The sequence below is a fragment of the Lissotriton vulgaris genome, chromosome 2_1 (assembly GCF_964263255.1).
Source record: "Lissotriton vulgaris chromosome 2_1, aLisVul1.2, whole genome shotgun sequence".
Lineage (NCBI taxonomy): Eukaryota > Metazoa > Chordata > Amphibia > Caudata > Salamandridae > Lissotriton > Lissotriton vulgaris.
This window is the reverse complement of record NC_141687.1, coordinates 1,349,156,405-1,349,179,426: the sequence shown is the minus strand read 5'-3', so window position 1 is coordinate 1,349,179,426 and position 23,022 is coordinate 1,349,156,405. Positions and strand designations below refer to the sequence as shown.

The 23,022-nt window shown below is 45.5% G+C and overlaps 1 protein-coding gene across 1 annotated transcript in view; it reads left to right on the top strand.

Moving 5' to 3' along the window:
• Nucleotides 1-20,306, top strand: part of PTPN4 (protein tyrosine phosphatase non-receptor type 4) — a 1,255,365-nt gene extending 1,235,059 nt beyond the window's left edge. Inside the window, exon 27 of the mRNA XM_086957111.1 lies at nucleotides 16,758-20,306. Coding sequence (XP_086813237.1) covers nucleotides 16,758-16,841 — 84 coding nt within the window. The 3' untranslated portion in view covers nucleotides 16,842-20,306. The remainder of the gene's footprint in view (nucleotides 1-16,757) is intronic.
• Nucleotides 20,307-23,022: the final 2,716 nt, after the last annotated feature.

Sequence of the window (23,022 nt, the reverse complement as noted above, 5' to 3'; positions counted from 1 at the left end):
CGAACAGTTTCTTACTGATTCAGTTTTTGTTATTTTCGGTCTGAATTTACCGCACAGCCAACGACCTTTAATGATCGCACATGCTGCATTGTAGGATTTGCTCTCTACATTAAAATGCTGTACAAAGCTATCTGTATAGATTATACAGGCGTATTGTGGGAGAGGCAGGATTTAGATTGGCAGAGGATATTCTTCTTCATATTCTAAATCATTCAGTTCTTCAAATTGCGGGGCGAAATAGTATTTCACGTCTTCCGCTCCTAGAGAATCTATGCACTGTATCCATTTCGGGTCCAGTGACACTGTAGGCAGGTTTACTGGGCTGAATAGCGCCTCGAAGGCGGATTCCGCTGTAAGGATATTAATCCGTTTGCCGTGTGCTAGTTCTCGTTCATTTGCTAATGCGATTTGCACTGCGTTCACAGTTCTTTCTGTGTGACTGAATGTTTTTTCTGCTTGTGTGTACAAGTGAGATTTAATTGAAATAGGTACCTTTTCTCCCTCATTAGAGGTCAGGTACGTGAATCCGCATCTTCCTGGGATGACTCGGATTACAAGATCGATCGTGTTGTCACGTGTATCTAATTTTGTTTTTGCTAACATGTCTGTTTGCAGTGATCTCAAAATTTCTGTGTGTCTTTGAGTCCAATTGATTTGTTTTAAATCAGGTTTTATTAGTTCGTAGAGAGGTTTAACCCTTTCTGCGTAATTTAGAATGTAAGTTCTTCCGAAATTCAGAAAACCTAGAATGGATTGTAAATTCTTCCGCGTTTTTGGAGCTTGGAGTACAGCGCACTTCTCTAAGAAGTTGTCCGCTAGGCTTTTCCCTTCACTTGATAATTCGTACCCTAAAAATAGTACTGTCAGATGGGCAATTCGGGACTTTTTAAAGTTGAATTTGTAACCCTCTGCTGCGAACCCAAGTATGATGGTGTTAACTCTTTTCAAGTGAGTATCCAAGTCGTCGTCTGTGAGATAAATATCATCTACGTAAGACAATGCTTCATCATCATAGATTTGTAGTAACTCTGTTACCCTAGCTGAGAATAGTCCTGGGCTGTTCTTGAACCCCTGTGGGAGTCGACAGAATTTTTTCTGTGACCCAAATGCGGAGAAAGCGGTCAAGTATCTGCTTTCTGGTGCAATGTTTTGACAAAAGTAACCATTAGAAATGTCTAATGTCGTTTTATATTTTTTCCTAACTATGTTATTCATTAGGGCTGCACTATGCGAGTTTTGTACTGCAAAAGTTTTGCAACATGTATTAAGCTGTCTGTAGTCCAAAACTAGACGATATGAATTGTCTGGCTTGGAGACAGGAAACAAAGGATTGTTCATTTGAGAGGTGCATGTTTCAATCACCCCCTGGTACTCAAGTTGATCTAAGATCTCCCTGACCTGTTTTTTAGCTTCTTGCTTTATGGGATACTGCCGTTGGGCAGTTGGTTCACTTTTTAGTTGGATTTTGTGAGGCGGTGAATCCTCATCCCATCCTACATGATTTTTATACAATGCAGGTGCCTGGGCTACTGCCCATTTCCTTGCATATGTGTATTTTTTGTGAATCGGTATGTGATTCGAGAAGGCAGGCATAATCACTTCTTCGCCACGAGGGCACTCCCTGACAAACTCCGGGGGCCAATCTTTTTCAGCTAACAGAATATCATAGCCCTTTGAGAGCTTATCCCAAAATAGACCCTTAATTTTCCTAGTCTTATCACCCTCTATACGCAATGTTATTTCGTATATTTTATGGGGATCGCTAAGTCTGGCGTCGGCAGTTTCAACCTGAATGTATTCATTCGTGTCCACTGTCTCCAGATGACTCATCAAGTTCTTGCGCGCTATACTGATTTCTGCTGCACTGTCCAACATTGTCAATGCCCACTCCCCGTTTTTCAACTGTGTCCTCAGTATTCTCGGCATGGTTGATTACTCTAATACTGGCTACCTTCTTTTTCTGAAATTGAGATTTTTTACTCTGAGCAGGTTCCTTGTCTTTGGACTTGGTGTGCTCTCCTGGGTCTGACCGTCCTCTTCTTTCCGAATTCTGTGGAAGAGATCGAGAGCGACGTGTATCAATACTTTGATATCTATCAGGTTTTTTTAGATTATACCTATTTCTAAGGTTATATCTTTTCTCAGAGGGCTCCCGTTGGGGAGACTGGCGTTCTCGAGTCGGAGTTCTTTCCCTCCGTCGAGGAGACCTTCCTCTGGACTGGAAAACTTTTTCCTTGGGAGTGGATTGTTTATTTCCATCCCAGCTCTTTTTAGGAGTATTTAAATTATTTTTAATAAATAATTTTTCAGGATTTTCGAGCAGTTGGGGCTTAACTGGTTTTCCACCCAAGCTGTCTCTACCTAATTCTTCATAGCATTTTTCTATGATTTTTGCAAGTTCAACAGGATCTTTTATATCTGTTTCCCTCAACTTCTGGCGGATTGCCACAGATGCTGCTTCTCCCTTTATGTTGGCTAATAATATAGCCGTGACCTGCTTGAAGTCTTTCAGTAATTTCATACCTAGATTTAAAGCGGGTTCTGGACCTAATTCATTTTGAATCTGTTTTAGCACTTCTGGTATTACCGCCATAGATGGAACACCGTGTGTTTTTGTGTAAATGGAAGCAAAGACTGTACCCCAAGTGTCACAGTCCTCCACGTGTGGTGCGATTCCCATAGGAAGGCAGATGGTCAAGATTCTGTGTTTCTCAATAGGGGTAGTATCAGGAAATACTGCCTCTATTTGAGTGATTTTCTGGGCTAACCAGAAAGGAATTTGTTCCCGTTTTACGGGTGTTTTACCAAGACATGACTGTATGTTCTGTGGTGTAATTTTATTTGTGTTCCCCTGATGAGGGGTCAGCTGTGGTGTATTAACAGCTGGCTGGACTGTTGCAGTCCGTATTACATATTGGACTAATTGCCTATGTATTTTTATTAACGTGTTTAGCTGTGCTAACAGCTCTTCTCTAGACATTCTTGCAATGTCAGGATGTGGTGTGTAGCTGGCTAGAACCGGCCACGTGGCTCCTGGTCTACCTAGTGGACCGAGCCTGGTTATGTGATCATTGTGTTTTAGGGCGCCATTAAACCAGAGCAGGTGCTCTTGAAATTTAAGAGGAATTTCAATCTCCTCGAAAGGAGCGTACTCTTCCGGAGGTTCCTCTATTTTGTAATAGTGAAACTCTTGTGTTATAGCGTTTACCGCTGGAAAGTTTATCCATGAATAGAATACCTCTGTCTGCCGATACTCGTGAGCCTCTATCACGAAAATTACTGTACCACCTTGAGGTGGCAGTCCGTTTTCTATAAGTTTTAAAGTTATAGATCTTCTTAACTGGACCGGGATGATAATAGCATCCGGGTCTGTGTATTTGGGACGTTGCTGAGTCGCATCTGCTGCGGCCCCAGTGGTGCCGTTGTTTTCTCCTGACATTGTATAAATGCAGTTTTTGCAGAGTAGGTCTCCAAGGAGACAAAGATTAGGTGCACAATATTTTGGAACACTGTATCCTTCAACGTTGAATAAACCAGAGCTTTACATAGGAATCTCTTCCTACTAAGGTCGGGCGGATTTTAACCTTTCACCCACTCCAGACGTCTATTGGAGTATTTACGGGAGAAAGGGGTGTGAAATATGCACGACTGAGTTACTCTATAAGTCTTGCGTTAGTTTATCGCCTTACCAAACGTTGGGCGCCATGTAGTGTAGTTCCTAGTTTCCCACTAGGCCCTGCGCATTGGAATAACATAAACAGTAGTATCGACGTGGAACTGCTTATATTCCAGGCCTCCACTGACTATGCTAAACTTAATTGGGTTGTGTTACCAACTAGCTCAGAGGTCACTGGAAACTTTCTTCTCTGCATAGGAAGTGATCAGCTTCCTTGGCACAGACAAGAAGGGATTCAGTTTTCCAACAACCGTGCAACATGACAACTTTGCTCCTCAGATCAAGAGTCAATCTCTAGGGTCGTGTGAAACAATAGACACAGATTTCACTCAGTCAGTCTAGTGCAGTTTACTTTCACAGTATGTAGAGAATAGAGAGACGGGCGTGTATCAATAAAGGGTTAACATTTATTGAACAGTCTTCCTTCTCATACAAGAGAAATGTATTGCCACAATTGCAATAACTGTTATTATAAAAAGTACGTACAGTAAGATAAGTATTGCGAAATAGAACTGTAAAAGCATTGATATGGTTTCTTAGCCATACAATGGTTTAAAAGTAATAAAACATATATACAGTCATATATACATTAGGCTAACATACTCAACTGGTGCTTCTAACTAAGCCTACCCCAGTGTGCCTGACCTAAGCCTAACACGTGAAAGGGGAGTAAGTAAGTAGCTTTAAGTTAAGTTGGTTTTGCCAAGGTTTGTTTCAATAATTCTCGTCTAAGGGTTTAGTCAACACCATACCTCTGAATAGAATGATGGAGGATTGGTATCTCCTTCAGGGGTCTCTCTCGATATCCCAGTCACCCGCGAGGGTAAACCGGAAGCGCCGGGACTGGATTTCTCTGCACGAGAAAGGCAGCGGCTCTCTTCAGCGCGTCGAGGAAGGAGGGGTGACAGCGTCCGCGGGCAGCTGGAATCGGCTGGATGTCTTCGCAGAGGACGGCTGCTCGGCTCCTCAAGCGTACTGCACCATAGGTCGCGCTGTAGCGGCGATAATGGTAATCAGCAGCTTCACCACCACAGGATAGCAGGCTGCAGCGACAGAGTGCTAGTTTTTACCAACACAGGGTCATGCAGGCAGCTGGCATCAGCAACAGGCAACGAACTCGCAGCTCGTATCTCTCACATTGCTTAAGGCAACGTTGGTAATATTTATACCTGACAGGTGCCGGGTTTGACGCAAGTTTGCTGGACATAAGACGTCAATTAAAGATGTCACTAGGAAGTGACAGTTATCAGTTGCTCATTAGAGTTCTATTACTAATCAAAACATAGCAAGCGGGGATTTCCAGGTTTGCTAAGTTTTTATCTTGTTGAAGAACTCGGAGTGTTATCTAGGAATATCAGATAGTGACTGCTGCTCTGTCATTGCACTAATTGGTCGCAAAGGAAGTAGCAGAGAGTCATGCTGAAATGTGGCTCTGTCCGTGTGAGGCCAGAGATGACTTTTCAGAAAATCGCACTTGAACGGTTATGCCAATATAGGGAATAAATGGATTTATAGCCGAATAGGGGCATAAGGTCACAGTATCGATCAGGAACCTAGATAAGCACGCAACACTACCAGATCAGCCTTCTTTATTCAAGTCCCCTATTGTAAGTAGATTTCTGAAGGGCATCACGCACATGTTCCCTCCTGTTCCCTTCGTGATGCCCCAGTGGGACTTGAATCTTGTTCTCACTTATCTGATGTGTGCTCCCTTTGAGCCACTGCATAACTGTCCTCTTCGTCTCCTTACTCTGAAGACTGCCTTCCTGGTTGCCATCACCTCTGCCAGGAGAGTGAGTGAGCTCCAGGCTCTTTCTTCTTCTCCACCTTTCCTGTCTGTCCACCCTGACAAGGTGGTGTTACGTACACGACCTTCCTTTCTGCCCAAGGTTGTCACGGCCTTCCACATCGGGCAGTCCATTACCTTGCCCACTTTCTTTCCGCCTCCGCATTCCACTCGGGCCACGGCAACAACTGCCCTGGGCCGAGGTGTCCCCCTGCAGGACATCTGTCAGGCAGCCACGTGGGCCTCGCTGCACACGTTCGCAAGACACTACTGCCTGGACAGTCAAGTCCGGAGGGATGGCTTCTTTGGCCGTTCCGTCCTGCAGGACTTTCTGGTGTGATATTGGTTCGCAGACCCACCACTGGGGTTGGTATTGCTGGGGTATCTATTCTAAGGTAAGGAATCTATCACTAACGTGTCTCTTTCAGATGCACAAGTTACTACTTGTGTAACGATATATCTGTAAGAGACATTAGTTAGTGATAGATACCTTACCGACCCACCCATCCTCCCCGTTCTGCGAACCGATATCTAGGGTTAAGGTCATCCCCTTTCAGGGCCCTAGTTTCATGGCACCAGTGTTAGTTCTATCATGGCTCTGCGTATCTGGCGCGGAAAAGCTGTGTGTCAGAACTGACGTCAGCGCACATGGGCGCCGTCTAAGTACTCCGACGACGTCATCCCGGCGCTCACGACGACGACGACGGACGCGGAGCCGCAGACGACGCCTACCGGCACGCAGGGGTATTGCTACGCAAAAGTTTCCGGATCCAGTCTGACGCCTGGGGATATTCTAAGGTAAGGAATCTATCACTAACTAATGTCTCTTACAGATATATCGTTACACAAGTAGTAACTTGTGCATCTAACCCTAAAAATGGACACACAGATTCCTATCAGTCACTCCTATGGCAGGCCTTGACAATCCTGAAGGCAGAGTGCTTGGAATCGTGTGAGATGGTGCTCTGGCATGAGCTGAGCCTGTCTGCAGCTTGCGGAACCAAGTCCTAATAGCTGTTCCATGATATCGCATACCATATACTCTTAAGTGCATTATAATCCTCGCGGTTATATGCTAACTCTGGTATTGCTTTATAAGAACATGTCGAGTAAGGTGTCATACGAATTGGAATACTAACCCCTCGCCAATTCTGGCGACGGGGTTAGCATTCCACCCTTCTAGAGGGACACGACATGTATGTAACTGTGAACCCTGGTTAAAGTTAAACGAAGCCTCAGCTCCACAAAATGGATGCTGCCACCACAGACACGAGTCTGACCTCCTGCTGCTGGCAGTCCTTCCAGCGAGGAGAGCTTGGACAAAGGGTTTCCTGTCCGGGGCGGTGCTAGCACCATCCCAGACAGGGTTTTGTGTATCCTGGGTAGGCAGGGCTTTACAGGAAGGTGACTGCTGAGTGGCACCCCGGTGCTCACTACGCATAGGCCGGTCAGAACCAGTTCCAGGGGCACACCAGCCCCTGGCCTGGGGAAAGTCCGGCATGGGAGAGGGGTGTAACCACCCCCCTCCTAGTCCCACCCATAGGCAGGACCTAGTCACCGGGTCAGCCCCTTTTCTTAGTATAAAGATAGGAGCAGGCCCCCTGTTCAAATTAGATCATCTTTGGAATCAAGACACGACTTTCTGCGAAAGGACTTCAAGATTTCTTCTTCAAGATTCTCCCTTGTGACTAAGGAGTAGTCACCCTGCATCCGCAGGCACCATCTTAAGAACACTGCGGTCTGCTGCAAGTCCTTCCTCCGGAATCCGACTGCCCGCCTCGACGAGACCCGGCTTCCCTGGCACCTCTGACCTCTACTCACCTCTACAGCCAAGCTGAGAACTGTGAGTGCGACGAGACCTCGAGGGACCGGCTATCGCCAAGACTGCACGACTTCTTTACAGCACGCCCGCCGAGTGACCCTCTGGTGAGTGCTTTGGGGTCCGAGAAGCCCCGACCCTGAGCAGCTCCAGCACCGAAGTACAGCCTCCCAGCATCTCCACGATCTGCGTGGGGCCCTTCTGCTTTTTGCTGCTCACCGCGTTGTTTGGCTACTAGCCCGCTGGCTGGTGGCCTTCTGAACGACGCCCGACGACATCACTGCTGCTGGTCTGGTTGCTCCAGACTGGCCCTTGCTCCCTTCCAAGAGAGGAGCACCCCGGACCCTCCTGGTCCACTCAAGACGCCATTTTAGGTCCACCGCGTGGGCTTGAATTAGCCAAGGCTTTGTTGCCCAATCCTGGGTCCAGCGACGCCGACGGCTTCATCCATCGTGGGACAGCTCGCTCCTCCATCCTGGTCGCCGACAACGCCTCCTGGTCCGTGAGATCTGCAGAGCCCAGCGTCGCCCACTCACCTGGTCGAGGTGACTACCATCCGGTGCCCTCCTGGTGCCACCTGACTACTGGCTAGTAGTCACGAACTTGGTCCCTGCTTTCAGGTATCGTCCATCTTCCAGATCCAGGCTTGGATCACTTTGAACTCTCTTCACTGGTCGCCTGCCAGCATCTTTCTTCCAGGCTCCTGGTCCGTCTACGAGGATTCCCGACGTCTTTTGAGACCTATGCAGCTGCAGCCCCTGGGCTAGGTAACTTCGGCATTTCGGTGCCCCAGCATAGCCTCACTATCCAAGGGTCAGAATCCACTTTCGTTTTCCTCCCACCAGGTCGGGTTTGCCCGAGAACACCAACTTTGTCTTTACTAGCTGCCATAGACTTTGTCACGCATCACGCGTGAGAGTGCACACTCTGCACCCGAGTCCCCTGGGTCTCCTAGAAGTAATCTAACGATTCTATAGTCAAGTCCTAGCGATTCCAAAGCCTATTAGTACTGTACTTACCTGCTAGTAATTTCGCATCCCACTTGCAGAGTATATGGTTTTCCGTGCCCCTCGGGCATTTGTATATACTGTGCTAACTTAAGTATTTTTGTAAGAGTTTTGTTTTGTGCTTAGTACCCTGTCCTCATAAAGAGTACAGGGCTGTTGTGATTCTAATAAATACACTGTTTATTTTCATAACACTTGTGTGGTGTCCTTTCACTTGGTGTTCAAGGGGTATATGTGATGGTATAACAGCTGGCTTAACACGCCCTCTCGAGTCTTTAGCCTTAGACTGCTCGTATCCACGCTACTAGGATAGCTGGTCTATAAGGTTGACTTACAACCAATCATCAATAAGGGTTGTCTGGACTGATACATAGTGTTCACTAGAATAGTGAGCACTGCATATCAGGCCAACTTCTCACACGCACCACCAAAGACGGCTGGCAGAGGGTCTCTGAACGTCGATCCTCTGCATCTTCTGCTCGACTGGGCTCACCCACCATCCGAGCGGAAATGGACAACGCAGTACGGGAGGTGGCCAGGGACACGGCCTCTGGTGACGTTGCGCTGACAGCCTAAGATGACTCCGGGGGGGAGATCGACACAGCCTTCTTCACAATGCAGGTTCGGTGGTCCTGGGGGAGGGGGGGGGGACGGGCGGGAGTGTAGTGGCTGGATGTCCACTTAAGTAACTTACCACAGACTTGTCCACTGAGGACTGGACTGGGACTATAGGGCTTTGGAATCCGTTGGGGGCACAGGGAGAGGGGGGGATGTTGGGGTTGTTCTGAGTTGGGGTCAAGGGGGGGGTGGCCAGGGGGGAGGGTCGGGGGAGTTCTGGTTGAGGGAAGGGGAGCCGGGACGGGGGGGGGGATCGTCCAGTGCATTAAGCAGGTCTCAACTGCCCTAGAAGCACTCATACGCCATGTTCCGCACGGGCGGGGTTTTTACGCTGTTACTTCCATCATTCCACATGCCACCCACGACCCTTAGGATTGTGACTCTTAATGTCAGGGGCCTAAATAACCCAGTTAAGAGACGGGCGGTGTTGTCTTTATTAGAGTTCCCAAGCGGATATCTGTCTTCTTCAAGAAACCCACTTGCTGCCCCGTGACTGCCATAGGCTGCGCTCACATAAATTTCCAACACAATTTTTCTCTTCCAGCAACACTAAGACTGCGGGTATGGCGATTCTGGTGGCCCGACATTTCCGGGGGGGGGGGGGGGGGGGGGAGTTCTCCACAAACAGGCAGAACACAAAGGCAGGCTGCTTGCTTACAGGTTTGGGATTGGGGGGATTGTCTTCACGATTGGGTCCCTGTATAGCCCTAATGAACAACAGGAGCGCTTCTTACGGTCAGCACTGGTGGACGTCGCGGCCTTGCAGGACAGGCATATTGTTATTGGAGGTGACTTCAATATGGTCTTCGACTCCGCTCTAGACAGGTCCGCACAACGCTCTCCGCAAGTAGAGGAGTTCTCGGCCGGATGCAAGGCGCAGATGGCAGAGGTGGACCTCCATGATCTCTGGCGTTGCACGCACCCCAACGACAGGGGATATTCCTATTACTCCCACGCACATAAAACGCATGCGAGACTGGACCATCTCTTGGTCACAACCCCGGTACGTGCGTTGGCCTCGACGACGGAGATGGGAGTAGTCTCCCTATTGGATCATGCCCCGGTGTCCGCCACACTATGCCTACCGCCGGTGTCTTGCCCTCCCAGGGTATGGCGCCTTAGGGACACCTTATTGCACAGGAAGGCGGTGGTAAAACACATAACAGATACTATTCGGGACTATTTGTCTCACAGTGATAACTCTGATACCTCCCTCGCGACACAATGGGCGGCCCTGAAGGCAGTACTTAGAGGGGAGTTTCTGGTCATCTTCCCGACTGAAAACAAGGAGCGGAAGTGCAAAAGGGAGGAACTCACACAACGGGTCCGCGAACTCGAACACATACACCGTCGGACTGGGGCTCCCCGAATATGGAAGCAACTCGTTGGAGCGAGGAAACTCCTGACGGCCCTAGATATGGACCGAGCGGAGTACGCTGCGTTGCGCCTGCGCCATACTTACTACTCCGGGGAGACCGCTGTGGCCGACTGCTGGCGAACCAGCTCCGAGTGACGCACCAACGACAGATGGTGAAGGAGGTCTCTGACCCCTCGGGGGTGATGGTTACGGAGGATACTCATATCGCCGAAACCTTCCGCAGGTTTTACGCAGATCTTTATGCCGGAGATCCCCCAGATGAACCCGCAACAGCGGCGTACTTGGCCTCGGTCACCCTCCCTTCTTTAGCCCCCTCGCAGGCCGAGTATCTAGACCGGGATATTCGGGTCGAGGAAGTAATCTCCGCCATTGCCAAACGTAAGCATGGGAAAGCTCCGGGGCCGGACGGATATACGTCTCCCTTTTATAAAACGTTTTGCACATCGCTGGCTCCGCTCCTCACCCGACAATTTAACTCGTTCGCTGACCCAGGCACCATCCCGCCTGACCTTTTACGGGCCTCTCTCACGGTCATCCCCAAGCCGGGGAAGGACCGGACGCAATGCGGCTCATACAGGCCGATACCTCTCTTAAATGTAGATCTTAAGCTGTATACAGGAATTCTCACGGCCCGATTGGCCCCCCATTTACCGGGACTTATAGAACCGGACCAGGCGGGATTTGTTCCCGGGGGCAGACGGTGGACAATACTAAGAGGATTGTTCACCTCATAGAGAAGGCAATCCGAATACCCGGAGAGATAATGATGTTAGCGGTGGATGCCGAAAAAGCATACGACCGAGTACATTGGCCTTACCTAGAACAGGTCCTGCTGAAAGTGGGTATAGGAGAAAAATTTCGATCTATGATCTTTAATTGCTACAAATTCCCCACAGCGGTCGTACGGGTGAATGGTCACAGTTCGCGGAGTTTTGACATAGAGGGGGGCACGAGGCAGGGGTGTCCGCTTTCGCCCCTGCTTTTTGCCCTGTATATGGAGCCCTTTGCCCAGCAATCCGGAGGCAACGGGGGTGAGGTTTGGGGGCTTCACTCACACCATAAGCCTCTATGCAGACGATGTCATACTGTCGCTGGACAGCCCCCGGACTGCCCTCCCGGCGTGCATCAGGGAGCTAAACTCCTTTGCTGCAGTAGCGGGCTTCAAGATGAACATGGGGAAATCGGTGGCCCTGGACGTGTCCTTCGCGCCGGCCACACGATCTTACTTACAAAGCCTGTTTCCTTTGCTCTGGTCATCGGATCTGGTGCCTTATTTGGGGATCCAGCTGGCTCCCACCCTCCCAGCGATGGTGGCGGCTAACTACACCACCTTAGGCAAGAAGATCCGGGAGGAACTCGGACGGTGGACTCGCAGCACCCTTTCTTGGTTAGGCAGTATAGCTGCGGTTAAAATTACGATATTACCCCAGATTCTGTACCTGTTCAGGGCCTTACCACTCCAGCCGCCCACGGGGTGGTTCCAACAGACACAGGCAGGTCTTGCGCGTTTTATTTGACAGGGTAGGAAACCTAGAATGAAGAAGACACTCTCTATGCTGGCCCCCGAGGACGGGGGACTAGGGATACCGGATCTCCGCAAATACTTTCAGGCTGCACAGCTGCGTTATCTGGTGGAGTGGTGTAGGTGGGAATCGGACAAGCGCTGGCTCTTCCAGGATCAGGCAGTGGCGGGCCGGCCCCTGCATCGAGCTCATCGCCCTGCGAATTTGTATGCTTCCGGTGTCACCAGGGTGCCCCTGCGGGTCTTGGATGCCACCAACATCGCTCACAATCTCACCACATTCCCTTCGCCACTCAATATGCTGGTCGACAACCCGGACTTTACTCCGGGGATGGAAAAAGGGGCCTTTACCCACTGGCGAGCGGCCGGGTGTCGTGCCCTGTGTATGACCCGGAGGGTGTCATCTCCTTCCTGCGCTTCCGAGAAGTGCATTCATTCCCAGAGACCGAAAGACTCCGCTATATGCAGGTCCGCCACTGGGCATTGCACCCACAAGTACGGGAGATAGCTACTCCCTTATGAGAAGTGGCTCTTGTCACGTATGTCAGATGCGAAACTGATTACTGACCTCTATAATCTACTGCAGCCGCCTTCCTTACACTTCTACAACCCCTTCTACAACCCCGGGAGGGAATGCTGGGAACGGGAATTAGGCATGACACTGAGCCACAAAGAATGGGAGCAGATTTCGTACAGGGCACGGCACTCTGCATACCATATGGGACTCGCCGACACACTGACCAAGGTCTCTACCTATTGGTATTATACGCCGGAACGTGTACATGAAATGGACCGTACTAAGGACAACACCTGTTGGAGGGGATGCGGGCAAGTAGGCACACTGACACACATTTTATGGGGCTGCCCACTCCTAGACACTTACTGGAAAGAAGTGATAGATGATATTGACTCCCATTTCGGCACTGAACTGCCACGCTTCCCAGCATACATATTGTTAGGACTCCCGAACGGGCTGATATATCCTCTTAGATCTCGCAGAGGCAGACAGATAGCTATTGCAATAGGCTCAGCGGTACAGAACATCCTCCTACACTGGCGCACCACCACGCTCCCCTCTATATCAGGCTGGCTCCATAGTCTATGGCATGTGTTGGGAATGGAGAAACTATCGCTCACAGTAGCAGGGGATATAGAACAATTTGACGACCTCTGGCAGCCGTTCCGGTCCCCCCTACTCACTGAATTCAGGGAAATCACCTGCCCAAGATACCTCCGCCTCCTAAGGCTAACGACGCCCGATGAGCCGATCTCTTAAATGGACCCTGGGATGGGTTCCTTCGCTACAGGGTGGCTGGAGTGGACGGCATTTAATAGACCTCGCACTGGACGATGGAGGGGTAGGGGATCAGGAAGTTGGGGTACTGGGAGGGGATTTCGGGGGGGGGCTATTATTTTATCACATCATTGCCTGTCTTTGTGTCACTGCGGACTAGCCTTCAACTGAGATGTTCCTTGCAGAGACATGCTGAGAGTGCGGCCCTAGCCGCAGTGACGTGACACTTTATGCGCTTTGTGTGTTTTGTCTATTTGTGTTGCACTAATAAAATGCTTTAAACCTAAATTTGTGGCACGGTGCACAGCGAAGGCTGCGGATCCCCTTTCTGCCCCTCTTTCAGAAATTCTTCTGTTCCTCTTTTCTCTGGCCCAGCAGGGCTCTGCTCTGGGCACTATCAAGGGCTATCTCTTGGACATTTCCGCTTTTTTAAGGCTTCCAGATCAGCCTTCTCTTTTCAAGTCCCCTGTTGTTAGTCGTTTCTTGAAAGGCATTACACACATGTTCCCTCCAGTCCCCTTTATAATACCTCAGTGGGACTTGAATCTTGTGTTGACTTATTTGATGTGCGCTCCCTTTGAGCCGCTTCACAACTGTCCTTTACGTCTTCTCACCTTAAAGACTGCTTTTCTGGTTGCTATCACCTCTGCCAGAAGAGTGAGTGAGCTCCAGGCTCTTTCTGCGCAACCTCCTTTCCTTTCTTTTCATCCGGACAAGGTGGTGTTAAGGACCCGTCCTTCTTTTCTGCCCAAGGTTGTCACGCCCTTCCACATACGGCAGACCATCACTTTGCCCACCTTCTTTCCCCCTCCGCATCCTTCGAAGGAGGAAGAGAGGCTCCACCGTCTGGACCAAAATGTGCGCTCTTGTTCTATCTGAAGTGCACACAACAGTTCTGGTTGGATGATCAACTCTTTGTTGGCTACGGGGGCGCCAAGAAAGGTCGGGCTCTGCACAAACAAACCATCTCTCGGTGGGTCGTTCTGTGTATTAAAGCCTGTTACTCCTTGGCTAAAAAGGAGCCTCCTGTGGGGCTGCATGCGCATTCCACTCGGGGGACAAAAGCCACTTCTGTTCTGGGACGGGGAGTCCCTTTGCAGGATATCTGTGAGGCAGCTACGTGGTCCTCGCTGCATACCTTTACCAAGCATTATTGCCTTGACAGCCAAGTTCGGAGAGACGGTTTCTTTGGCCGTTTTGTTCTCTGGGATTTTCTGGTGTGATCTTAGTTTGCGGACCCACCACCGAGGTTGGTATTGCTGGGGTATCTATTCTAAGGTAAGGAATTTAACACTAACATGTTTCTTTCAGATGAGCAAGTTACTTACCTTTGGTAACGATATATCTGTAAGAAACATTAGTTAGTTTTAGATTCCTTATCGCCCCACCCATCCTCTCCGTTCTGCGTACTTATTTCTAGGGTTAAGATCATCGCTTTTACGCCCCTAGTTTTATGCACCAATGGTCAGTGTCTTGCAGGGCTCTTCGTTCCTGGCGCGGAAAGTCGTGTACAGAACTGACGTCCGCTCGCATAGGTGGCGCCTAAGTAGTCTCCATAGCATCATCTTGGCGTATAAGACGCCAGCGACGGACGCGGAGCCGCACAACGCCACCTACTGACGCGCAGAGGTACTGCTAGCGAAAACTTTCCGGATCCAGTCTGACGCCTGGGGATATTCTAAGGTAAGGAATCTATCACTAACTAATGTTTCTTATAGTTATATTGTTACCTAAGGTTAGTAACTTGTTCATTAGTATTGGTTAAAAGTCTTACGCCATATATCGCAATTGCCTCAAACCCCACCGTGCAAACAAGTGGGCCTGCTATACAAAATCTGAACTAATTCATCACCATGGTTTGACTTCGCTGAAATGATCAGTCTGACCCCTGAACACTTGGCGTTTTCTTTGCTAGATTACCTTCAGATTGCTGCAATATATTTGGTCACACAAGAGCATCCTCAACCAACAGATTGTATCAACCCAAAATGCAGACATAACCCCATCTGGTGTCAGCCCAAAAGACTGAATCCTCAGTCTTCCAAACCCCACAAAAAGTTTGTTGCAACTTCTACAGCTGGCGCACCTGAACCATGTTTCTTTCAGGGTCCATTTGGCAGTTAAACATTATATTCTTCCGCAGATTCGGATTCTCTTTTCTATAATCGGTGAGCTCTTCGAATAGCTCTTTTTGGCATATCTGCTGGTGAGGCTACCAGCTAAAAGAAATCAGTGAGGTCCATGCATTTACAATCAAATATCCCTTCTTGCGCTTTATAAAGACAAAGCTGTGCTATGGACTAAATAAATTGAAGTTAATCCTGAATGTGGCCGTTGACTTAAACGTGAATATGTCAGTAATATTTAAAGCCTTTATGCAGCGTCCTACGAGTTGAGAAAAAAAGGGCTACTACTCATTGGATACACGGTCCTGCTTGAAGTTTTATATTGGCAGAACAAAGATTTTCAGAAAACCAAACTAGCTGTTTGTATCCTTTGGTAATCTTCATAAAGGCTGCCGCCTCTCAAGCATGGTATTGCAAAGTTGGTAGCCACGGCCTTATATTTTGGCATCTTAAAGCCAGTTGTTTCCTATGCTCTGAAATTTCAGCTTATTCCTCAAGCGGTGTACCAACAACGCAAGTTCTCCATGTGGGAGCACCTTTTGCAGACCTTTGCTGTGTTGTGCCAAAGAAGAGTTGTCACACGTTTCAGAAGCATGATTATTTGGATACAGGAGCGTCGAGAAAGTTGGCAGCAGGGCAAAGATGGTCCTGCAAAATCTTGTTCAGTAAAGTAACCCTTATCTGCTTTCTATCCAGTAATTTATCTTTTACTGATTAAATGGTGTTAAAACATGTCTAATATTTTGCCTATATTTCTATGACCTTGTACTACTGATTTTTCTGATTGAAGCTTGTGAATCTGTAATGGTTGCAGTGCTTGAGAAAAACCAAGTTACTTCCCTCTAACTAAAATTCTCCCGCATTGTTATCTTTTATAGACTCATATGCAACGATCCTTCCTTCCTGATCAGAGGCTCACAATATTTACATCCTTTCACAAGGGTGCTTTGGAAAGTGTGGTGGCTCTTACGTGGAGTGCAGTTCAGTACAATGACACCTTGCTGACTGGTGTTTAAATATGGATACTGTGCTACTATAGTGAAGCATGTTTAGCTTTTCTTATTTAGTTTATCTTTTTTATTGTTTGGAATTATGGAGGGGACTTCCAGCGCAATGACGAGGATAGTTTTCAAGTTTGTGAATCTAAGAACTTTTCCAACACTGAAGAGCTCTATTTGCAAGTAGGTAACTTGTTTCTTGTGCTTTCATTTTTTACTCCACACAGGAGGTGGATACTTTGTTTTTTTTCCAAAATCAGCATGTTACATGGATGCATGCAAACCCTTTACTATTTCACACATTTAAAATTCCACTGTCACCTATTCTATAGGTAACTTGATATAGGATTTCATAGATTGTTTTGCTCTGTATATACTTGTAAATATATAGTTATGTTGACTCCGTTGAAAATAACTGATTGTGGTTGTTACGTTTATGCTCTCAAGATTAAGAAAAATACAAAATAAAAATGTCTGATGTACTTTTCTACAATATGCTGAATTGGAGCCTAAGTTTGTTTTTTTTGTTTCAGAGCCAATACAGATTTGTGTGTGAAGCCATCTTGAAGGTGTATGAAGAAGAGTTTGTTAAACCATTTAAAACGACACTACCGTAATAGATGGGGCTAAGGGCTAGGTCACAAGTGGAAGTCCTCCCCTATAAGAGAGTATCTTAACTGGCAGCACATCGGCCGGAACCTTGCTCTCAGTAGTCGATGTAGCAAGAACAGAGTGTTTAGAAAGAACTTGGAAAACGTCAGCACTGTTGCACTTTATGTTGAAACTAATACCCAATTTCTAAAACTCTACATCTTGCATACCTTGGAAGACAATATGAGGAATCTGTACAAAAAGAATGAACACTATTTTAATTTATGTACGTTATCATTGGGCCACGCAATCACTGAGCGAAAACTTTAACAAAATCAGTCTTATTGCTTCATAACCAAGCACGACATTGACGCACTAGTCCACGATGACCATCAAATTGTAAAAAAAAAAAAAGAAAAGAAAAAAAAACTCTGTCCATGGGTCTTTCGGAGAGCTTGTATTTAAAGTTTGACAAACCTGTTAAGAAGATTGGCTTCTAGGATTATTATGCTTGATAAGACAGCTCTGGTGATAAATTGCCTCGCACTGTTTGGATTTGTTGTACAGCTAAAATGAAAAATAGCTTTGTTGGCATTTGCAAAAGAGCTGCAAGATCGATGTTAAGCTAAGGTTCAACTAATTTAACATTGACTTTTTTAAAGTGCTTTTGCATGTTCTCTGGGGCAGACGTGTGACACAGGTTGTGTTCATTTAAGGTCAGATTTTTTTTTTTTTTACTGGCTTGAGAAGTTGAATTTTTAAATTGTTTTGCTTGTAAAATGTATAGATTAAGCCGTTCCCTTAATGAACTGTGTGCCTAAAAAGTACAAATATGGCTATCTTTCCACCATCATTATTTATTTAAAGCAGCTGATCAACAGACAACAGTTTGGTGCCATGGCTGATGTGTGTGTGTGTGTGTGTGTTTATTTCCTATTTCGTATGTCTTGTTGTCTTGCATGTCCAGCTTACTTGCTGATTGATGCAGTCATAGGTCAGGTAACAGAAAACCCCAATACACATAGATTATACTAGGATATCAGAGATGACACTTAGAAAATTTGGTATGTGAATATTGAACTCGGAGTTTCTGAGCGTTTTTCTGGATGTATCCCTGATAAGTTTCTTGTTAAAAATGCCATTTATTAGTGAGTCAGTCTTCGGTTACAAAAAAGTTACATTTGAACTCTACCTCGATCAGATGAAAAGAAATAGCTCGCCGAGTTGTATCGCAAAGTTATAGGAATTCCCAGCTGTGACCTTTTAATAACTGTCATAGTGGTTTGTGTGCTGGCCTTAACCCATCATGTTGTTTGCTAGTGGGATTTAGCATTCTGCCTAAATGGGGAGAGAAAAAAGGTACCAAATTAAAAAATAATTGTGAGTTTCAATAGCTACACATTTCTGTTCTCTGAAATGTTTCTGAAGCTGGTAAAACCCTTCATTTATTTATAAAACATATCACCAGCTAGCCAATTCTTATTCATAGTACAAGAAAATCAAGCATTTACATTGGGCTGGGTTAAGTGCAGTGCAAAAGCAAAAACCAGGAATGGTTGAGGAAAACAGTAAATTTCAATGTTGCTGTGAAGTCCAAGTCAAACTGAGGAATAGTTTTCCAAGGCTTATTTATTGTAACAACTTCAGGTGTCTCTTATGTCTCTTTTTAAATATTTCTACTCAAGTTTTCTGTAGTAACATTTTAAGTAATGGTAGATCATGCTTTTTTCATGGAAACAAAATGAGATAATGAGACACTATATATTAGAATCCCCTGAAAGAAATTAAAGTGTATACTGTCAGAAAGCTACGAAGCACAAGTGGCTTTGTAATAAACGTGTATTTTACAATGAATAAATTCCACAACAGCTCTGCATATGCCAAGCAGATCTAATTTCACACCAGCCTCATTTATAATCTTTTTCAACAGTTATCGCAGTCGTTTCCAGTGTTTTTTAATCAGAAATTAGTTTTTCTTCTAACTTTCTTTAAAATAGTGTTTACATTTCAGAATTATCTTGCTGCTATATTTCTTTTTACTTGGAATAAACCTTTATTTGGTTACTTATTTTTGCTCAATAATATAAGCCATTGTAGAATTTTTCTAGCCATTTGTTAACATATTTGTTCTTTTCTAAATTACATCGCGTCTGCATCATGTTTTTCCTACACTATTTTCAAACATGATGTGTTTCCTTTCCTGTAAGGATGTTTGTTCTTCATTACTATTCATAGAGCCGGCTCAACAAATGTAATATTCTGTCTTTGTCTCTGTATAAGTATTACAGGTATAGCTAAGAATTTCATTTTCAGGGAAACTTTCTCCTGACAGCCATCCAAGTACATTTTCCATTTTTAGGCTGTCTTATTTCAGTGGACACCTGAACTGAATTTGTACTTAACAGATTTCTAAAACGGGGACAAAATTGTGGGTTCAAAAAACAATTTTAACTTTGAATACTCCACATAACACTTCAGAATCAAACCTTTTTTGGTTTAATTCCTCGAAGTTATGCAGTTTAAGCAGTTACCTCATCATAGGCCCCGAACTGCACATGTCATACTAAAAAGCCCTTGTTATTTATTCAGATGTTCACAGAAAAGTTCAAAATAAGTGAGTGCCTCTGCAGACCCAATTGCTTAAAATTTCATGAAGGCCAAAGTACACAATGTAGATTTTAGGAGCTCTTGATTTTAAAATTTGTGTGCACAATGTCACAACTTGCTGTTGTTATTGTAGTATTTTCATATTTTTAATGCGTTCAGTTGAAAGGTGACTGTTTTTGAATTTGATATCTCTAAGAAATAGAAATCCGTTTTCCTTTCTTTTACTTGCCCCCGGATTCAAATGCACAAAGTCTCACAAATTTTTTGCTCAAATGTTTAAGAAGAAAAAAAATACACACACACACTTGTCAGACCCTACAGAGAGCTGGATTTATCAAATACTTAAAACACGATTGTTACTTAACCCATGATTTCATCTGTGCGTAAGTATAATTTGTCTTCATAGTCTTGCTTAAGTGTTAACGAAGCATGTCTGAATTTTTATGTCTGTCGGAAAACTTCGTAACTCACTTTGTGCCTATTTTGTTCATTTTGTGTTTGTACTTTTGCTGTCTAGAAGAGTGTTGTCAAGTTCACTAACTGTTCATTCACTTGCACAAATGACACTTTGAAATTTGTTGTCAAACACGTTTTTGCCTAAACTTTAAGCTTAAGCTAAGTATTGAAAGAAAACACTAGGAACCGGACTCCAAAAAATTTTAATTCACTTAAATTATTGCAGGAAATGGTTTTGCCAGTACAGTTTCAATGGATTGCGACACATTAGCGTTTGCGTAAAGGGTTATTATAAACAAGAGAGTAATGTATATATTTGAATCTGGTTTTATGATTGTGAATACATCGAAGTGTACAAAGAACTGTATGTAAAATATTTTTCCATATTTTTAGAGTGAAAATAAAATGAAAACATAGGTCATGAGGTATTTTTCCAAGACTAATTGTGCTGCTTTGACTGTATTGTTATTGTGAAAAATAACTAGGTCATGTTGGATTTATTTATGAGACGGGAAGGCATGGCATCGGACCGCTGACCTACCAAGACTTCCCCATGTTGAATTGCAAGCACTTTCTGCTTCTCTCTTCTCCCTTTCCTGAAATACTTCCAAATTGTAAAGACTGACACGATTGCTCTGAGTGTTAAACATTTGATGTACTTCAAACATGGGGCCTCATTAGTACAACTTCAGCGTGTACAAGTATGTCTGTGGCATCCAGATGTATCAGGGTTCTCCAAAGGGCTAACAGAACAAATGATATCACTGTGTGGCGGGACATGGAGGCTAAACTTCATTGTAAACTACTTCAGATTAAAGGGAATGCAAATAAGTAGTAACATTTATAGTACATATTATGCAAATCATCATGCAAGCAAATTACATTACTGTTTGTTTTTAAGTGCAGAGTCCTATAACACAGATAAATATTCTAAGGAATATGTGAGGTAAGCTTATTGGCCTAAAGAGGGAAGTGACAGTGAAGCCACAGCCAATGCTTTGGACTCGAAGTGAAGTCTTAAGACTCTGAATATAATACAGGTACTGCCACTCTTATTGGAAGAGAATGTTGCACAATTTTAATATACAGGTAAAATGCTTAAAAACGAGAGTGAAAACTGCTGTGTTTTCTTCTGCTCCTTTTAATGTTTTTTAACAGCAATACATGAACCTGCGAATGGTTTTGGGGATGTGTTCCGCTACATTTTGCCTATTATATTGAGTTCTATTGATCATATTTGCATTACTTCTTATCTGTGTTTAGGAATTTAGTTTTTTTAATAAACAAATCAACAATACCAGTAAACTATGGTTATGTTGTGATCAAGAACAAAAAACAAACTGCAAAGCAATTCTGACGGGTATTTCTCACTGCATATTGCTCACCTTTTGAATGTCTCCATACGCCAGCTTCGAATGGGAACTTTTCCGTAGCTATCCCACATCAAGTAGAGGTGCTGACTGCTTTATTGCTCGGCACACAGCACCTCGTTAGCTCACTGGAGCCATAAAGCTTTCCCATCGGCGAATGGCGTCAGTTCCTTTTTTTTCTGCGCCTTGAACATGTCCTGTAGCTCTTCAACTCTCCTCAGGAGATCGTCATTTTTCAATGTTTTCTTCATGTTAAACCTTTTTTGACGCAGTTTACTTGCGTCATGTCGCCGCTGAGGACGTCTGGTATCAAATCATGTCAGGACTGTAAGGGTCAGATGTTCATCATAGACTCTCACAAAATCTGAATTTGGTTCTTGGGATCTGATCATGACATAAGGGTCTGTTGAGACTACCAAAAGATGAATCCCAAGGCTGTAAAAAAGCGTGAAGCCAAAATATTCATGGCACGAGCACAGGATGAAAAAAGAGGTTGGTGTAAAGTCCTGTTCAAGATCACTATCTCCCCACTCGTTCAAGTCTTCTCAGCAGAAACTTGAAGAAGCTCCAACATGAATCCAATCATCAGTCATCCAAAGACAAAACACCGACGTTGGGGACCTCTCACCCACACCTGAAAAAAAATCTCATCGAGGTCACCCTGCTGCCCACTCTGACAACTCCATCTCGACCAGGGTATTTGGCACCAACTGATCCAGGGCCTGGGACTTTACACCTGCAACCGACTCCATTGCTGCTGATACTTCCTGTGGTGGCTTTTCTTCGAACCCAGGCTGGCATTTGTATCCTCCCTTTCTGACACAGGGCAGGCATCAGAGTCGAATTGTGAACACCATGTTCAGCATAATCACTAGAGCAATAATACTATCTTGTGCACCTGCAGGCCCGTGAGTGCACCAGTCTACTCTTTTCTTTGGATGCATTTACGCACCCTTCCTGCCATTTGCGCAGCTGGCCCAGTATTCCTGGTCAACTCCAGTGCCCAAAACTCCAGCACCGCAAACCATGACACCTCAACTAATTCTGCCATCATCTTCAGGAAAGATTTCTCAGACGCCAGCAGTGCTGCATTCAACGCCACAGGCACCACAACCTTCTCCATCGACACCACTGTCAACACCACCAGCGCTGCCAAAGAACCACTGGTGCCTTCACAACCAATGCCTCACCATTCCTAGAAAAAGGCACAGAGATTGATTGAAAAAAAATGTTTCTTCGTTGGAGAAGGTGAATCTAAGGAAGGTGCACCAGATGAAGGTGACCATCTTCTGATGGACCCAGACTTTGATGGTTGGAAGGGAGCACGCCATCAGGGAACCTCCTAAAAGTCGGAACGTCTGTCCCATATAAGTTTACCACCTCTAGAGGGGACTTCATTTCATTCACACAATTGAAGGCTAACATCTTGACTGAGATTCTACACTCCACATAACAGCCCTCAGAAACTTTACTACCCTTTAATCAGGCTTGGATGGGGCCCATCCTAGCTGTTTGTGACAAACTTACTACTACCACAACTGTCTCAGGATCAATAGCAATACGCTACAAGCCTGCTCCTGGAAACCCAGTCTTTCTCTAATCACATCCTTCACCAGAAAGTTGGTAGGCAAATCCTTTTGCTCTTCAAAATTGACCCCCTAGTTTCTTTCCATCTACTCCTTCGGACAGAGAATCCAAGAAAATAGAACAAAGGGCAAAAAATCTTTTCATCTGGTTGTATGGCACTAAAATCAGTGAATACCACCAGCCTTCT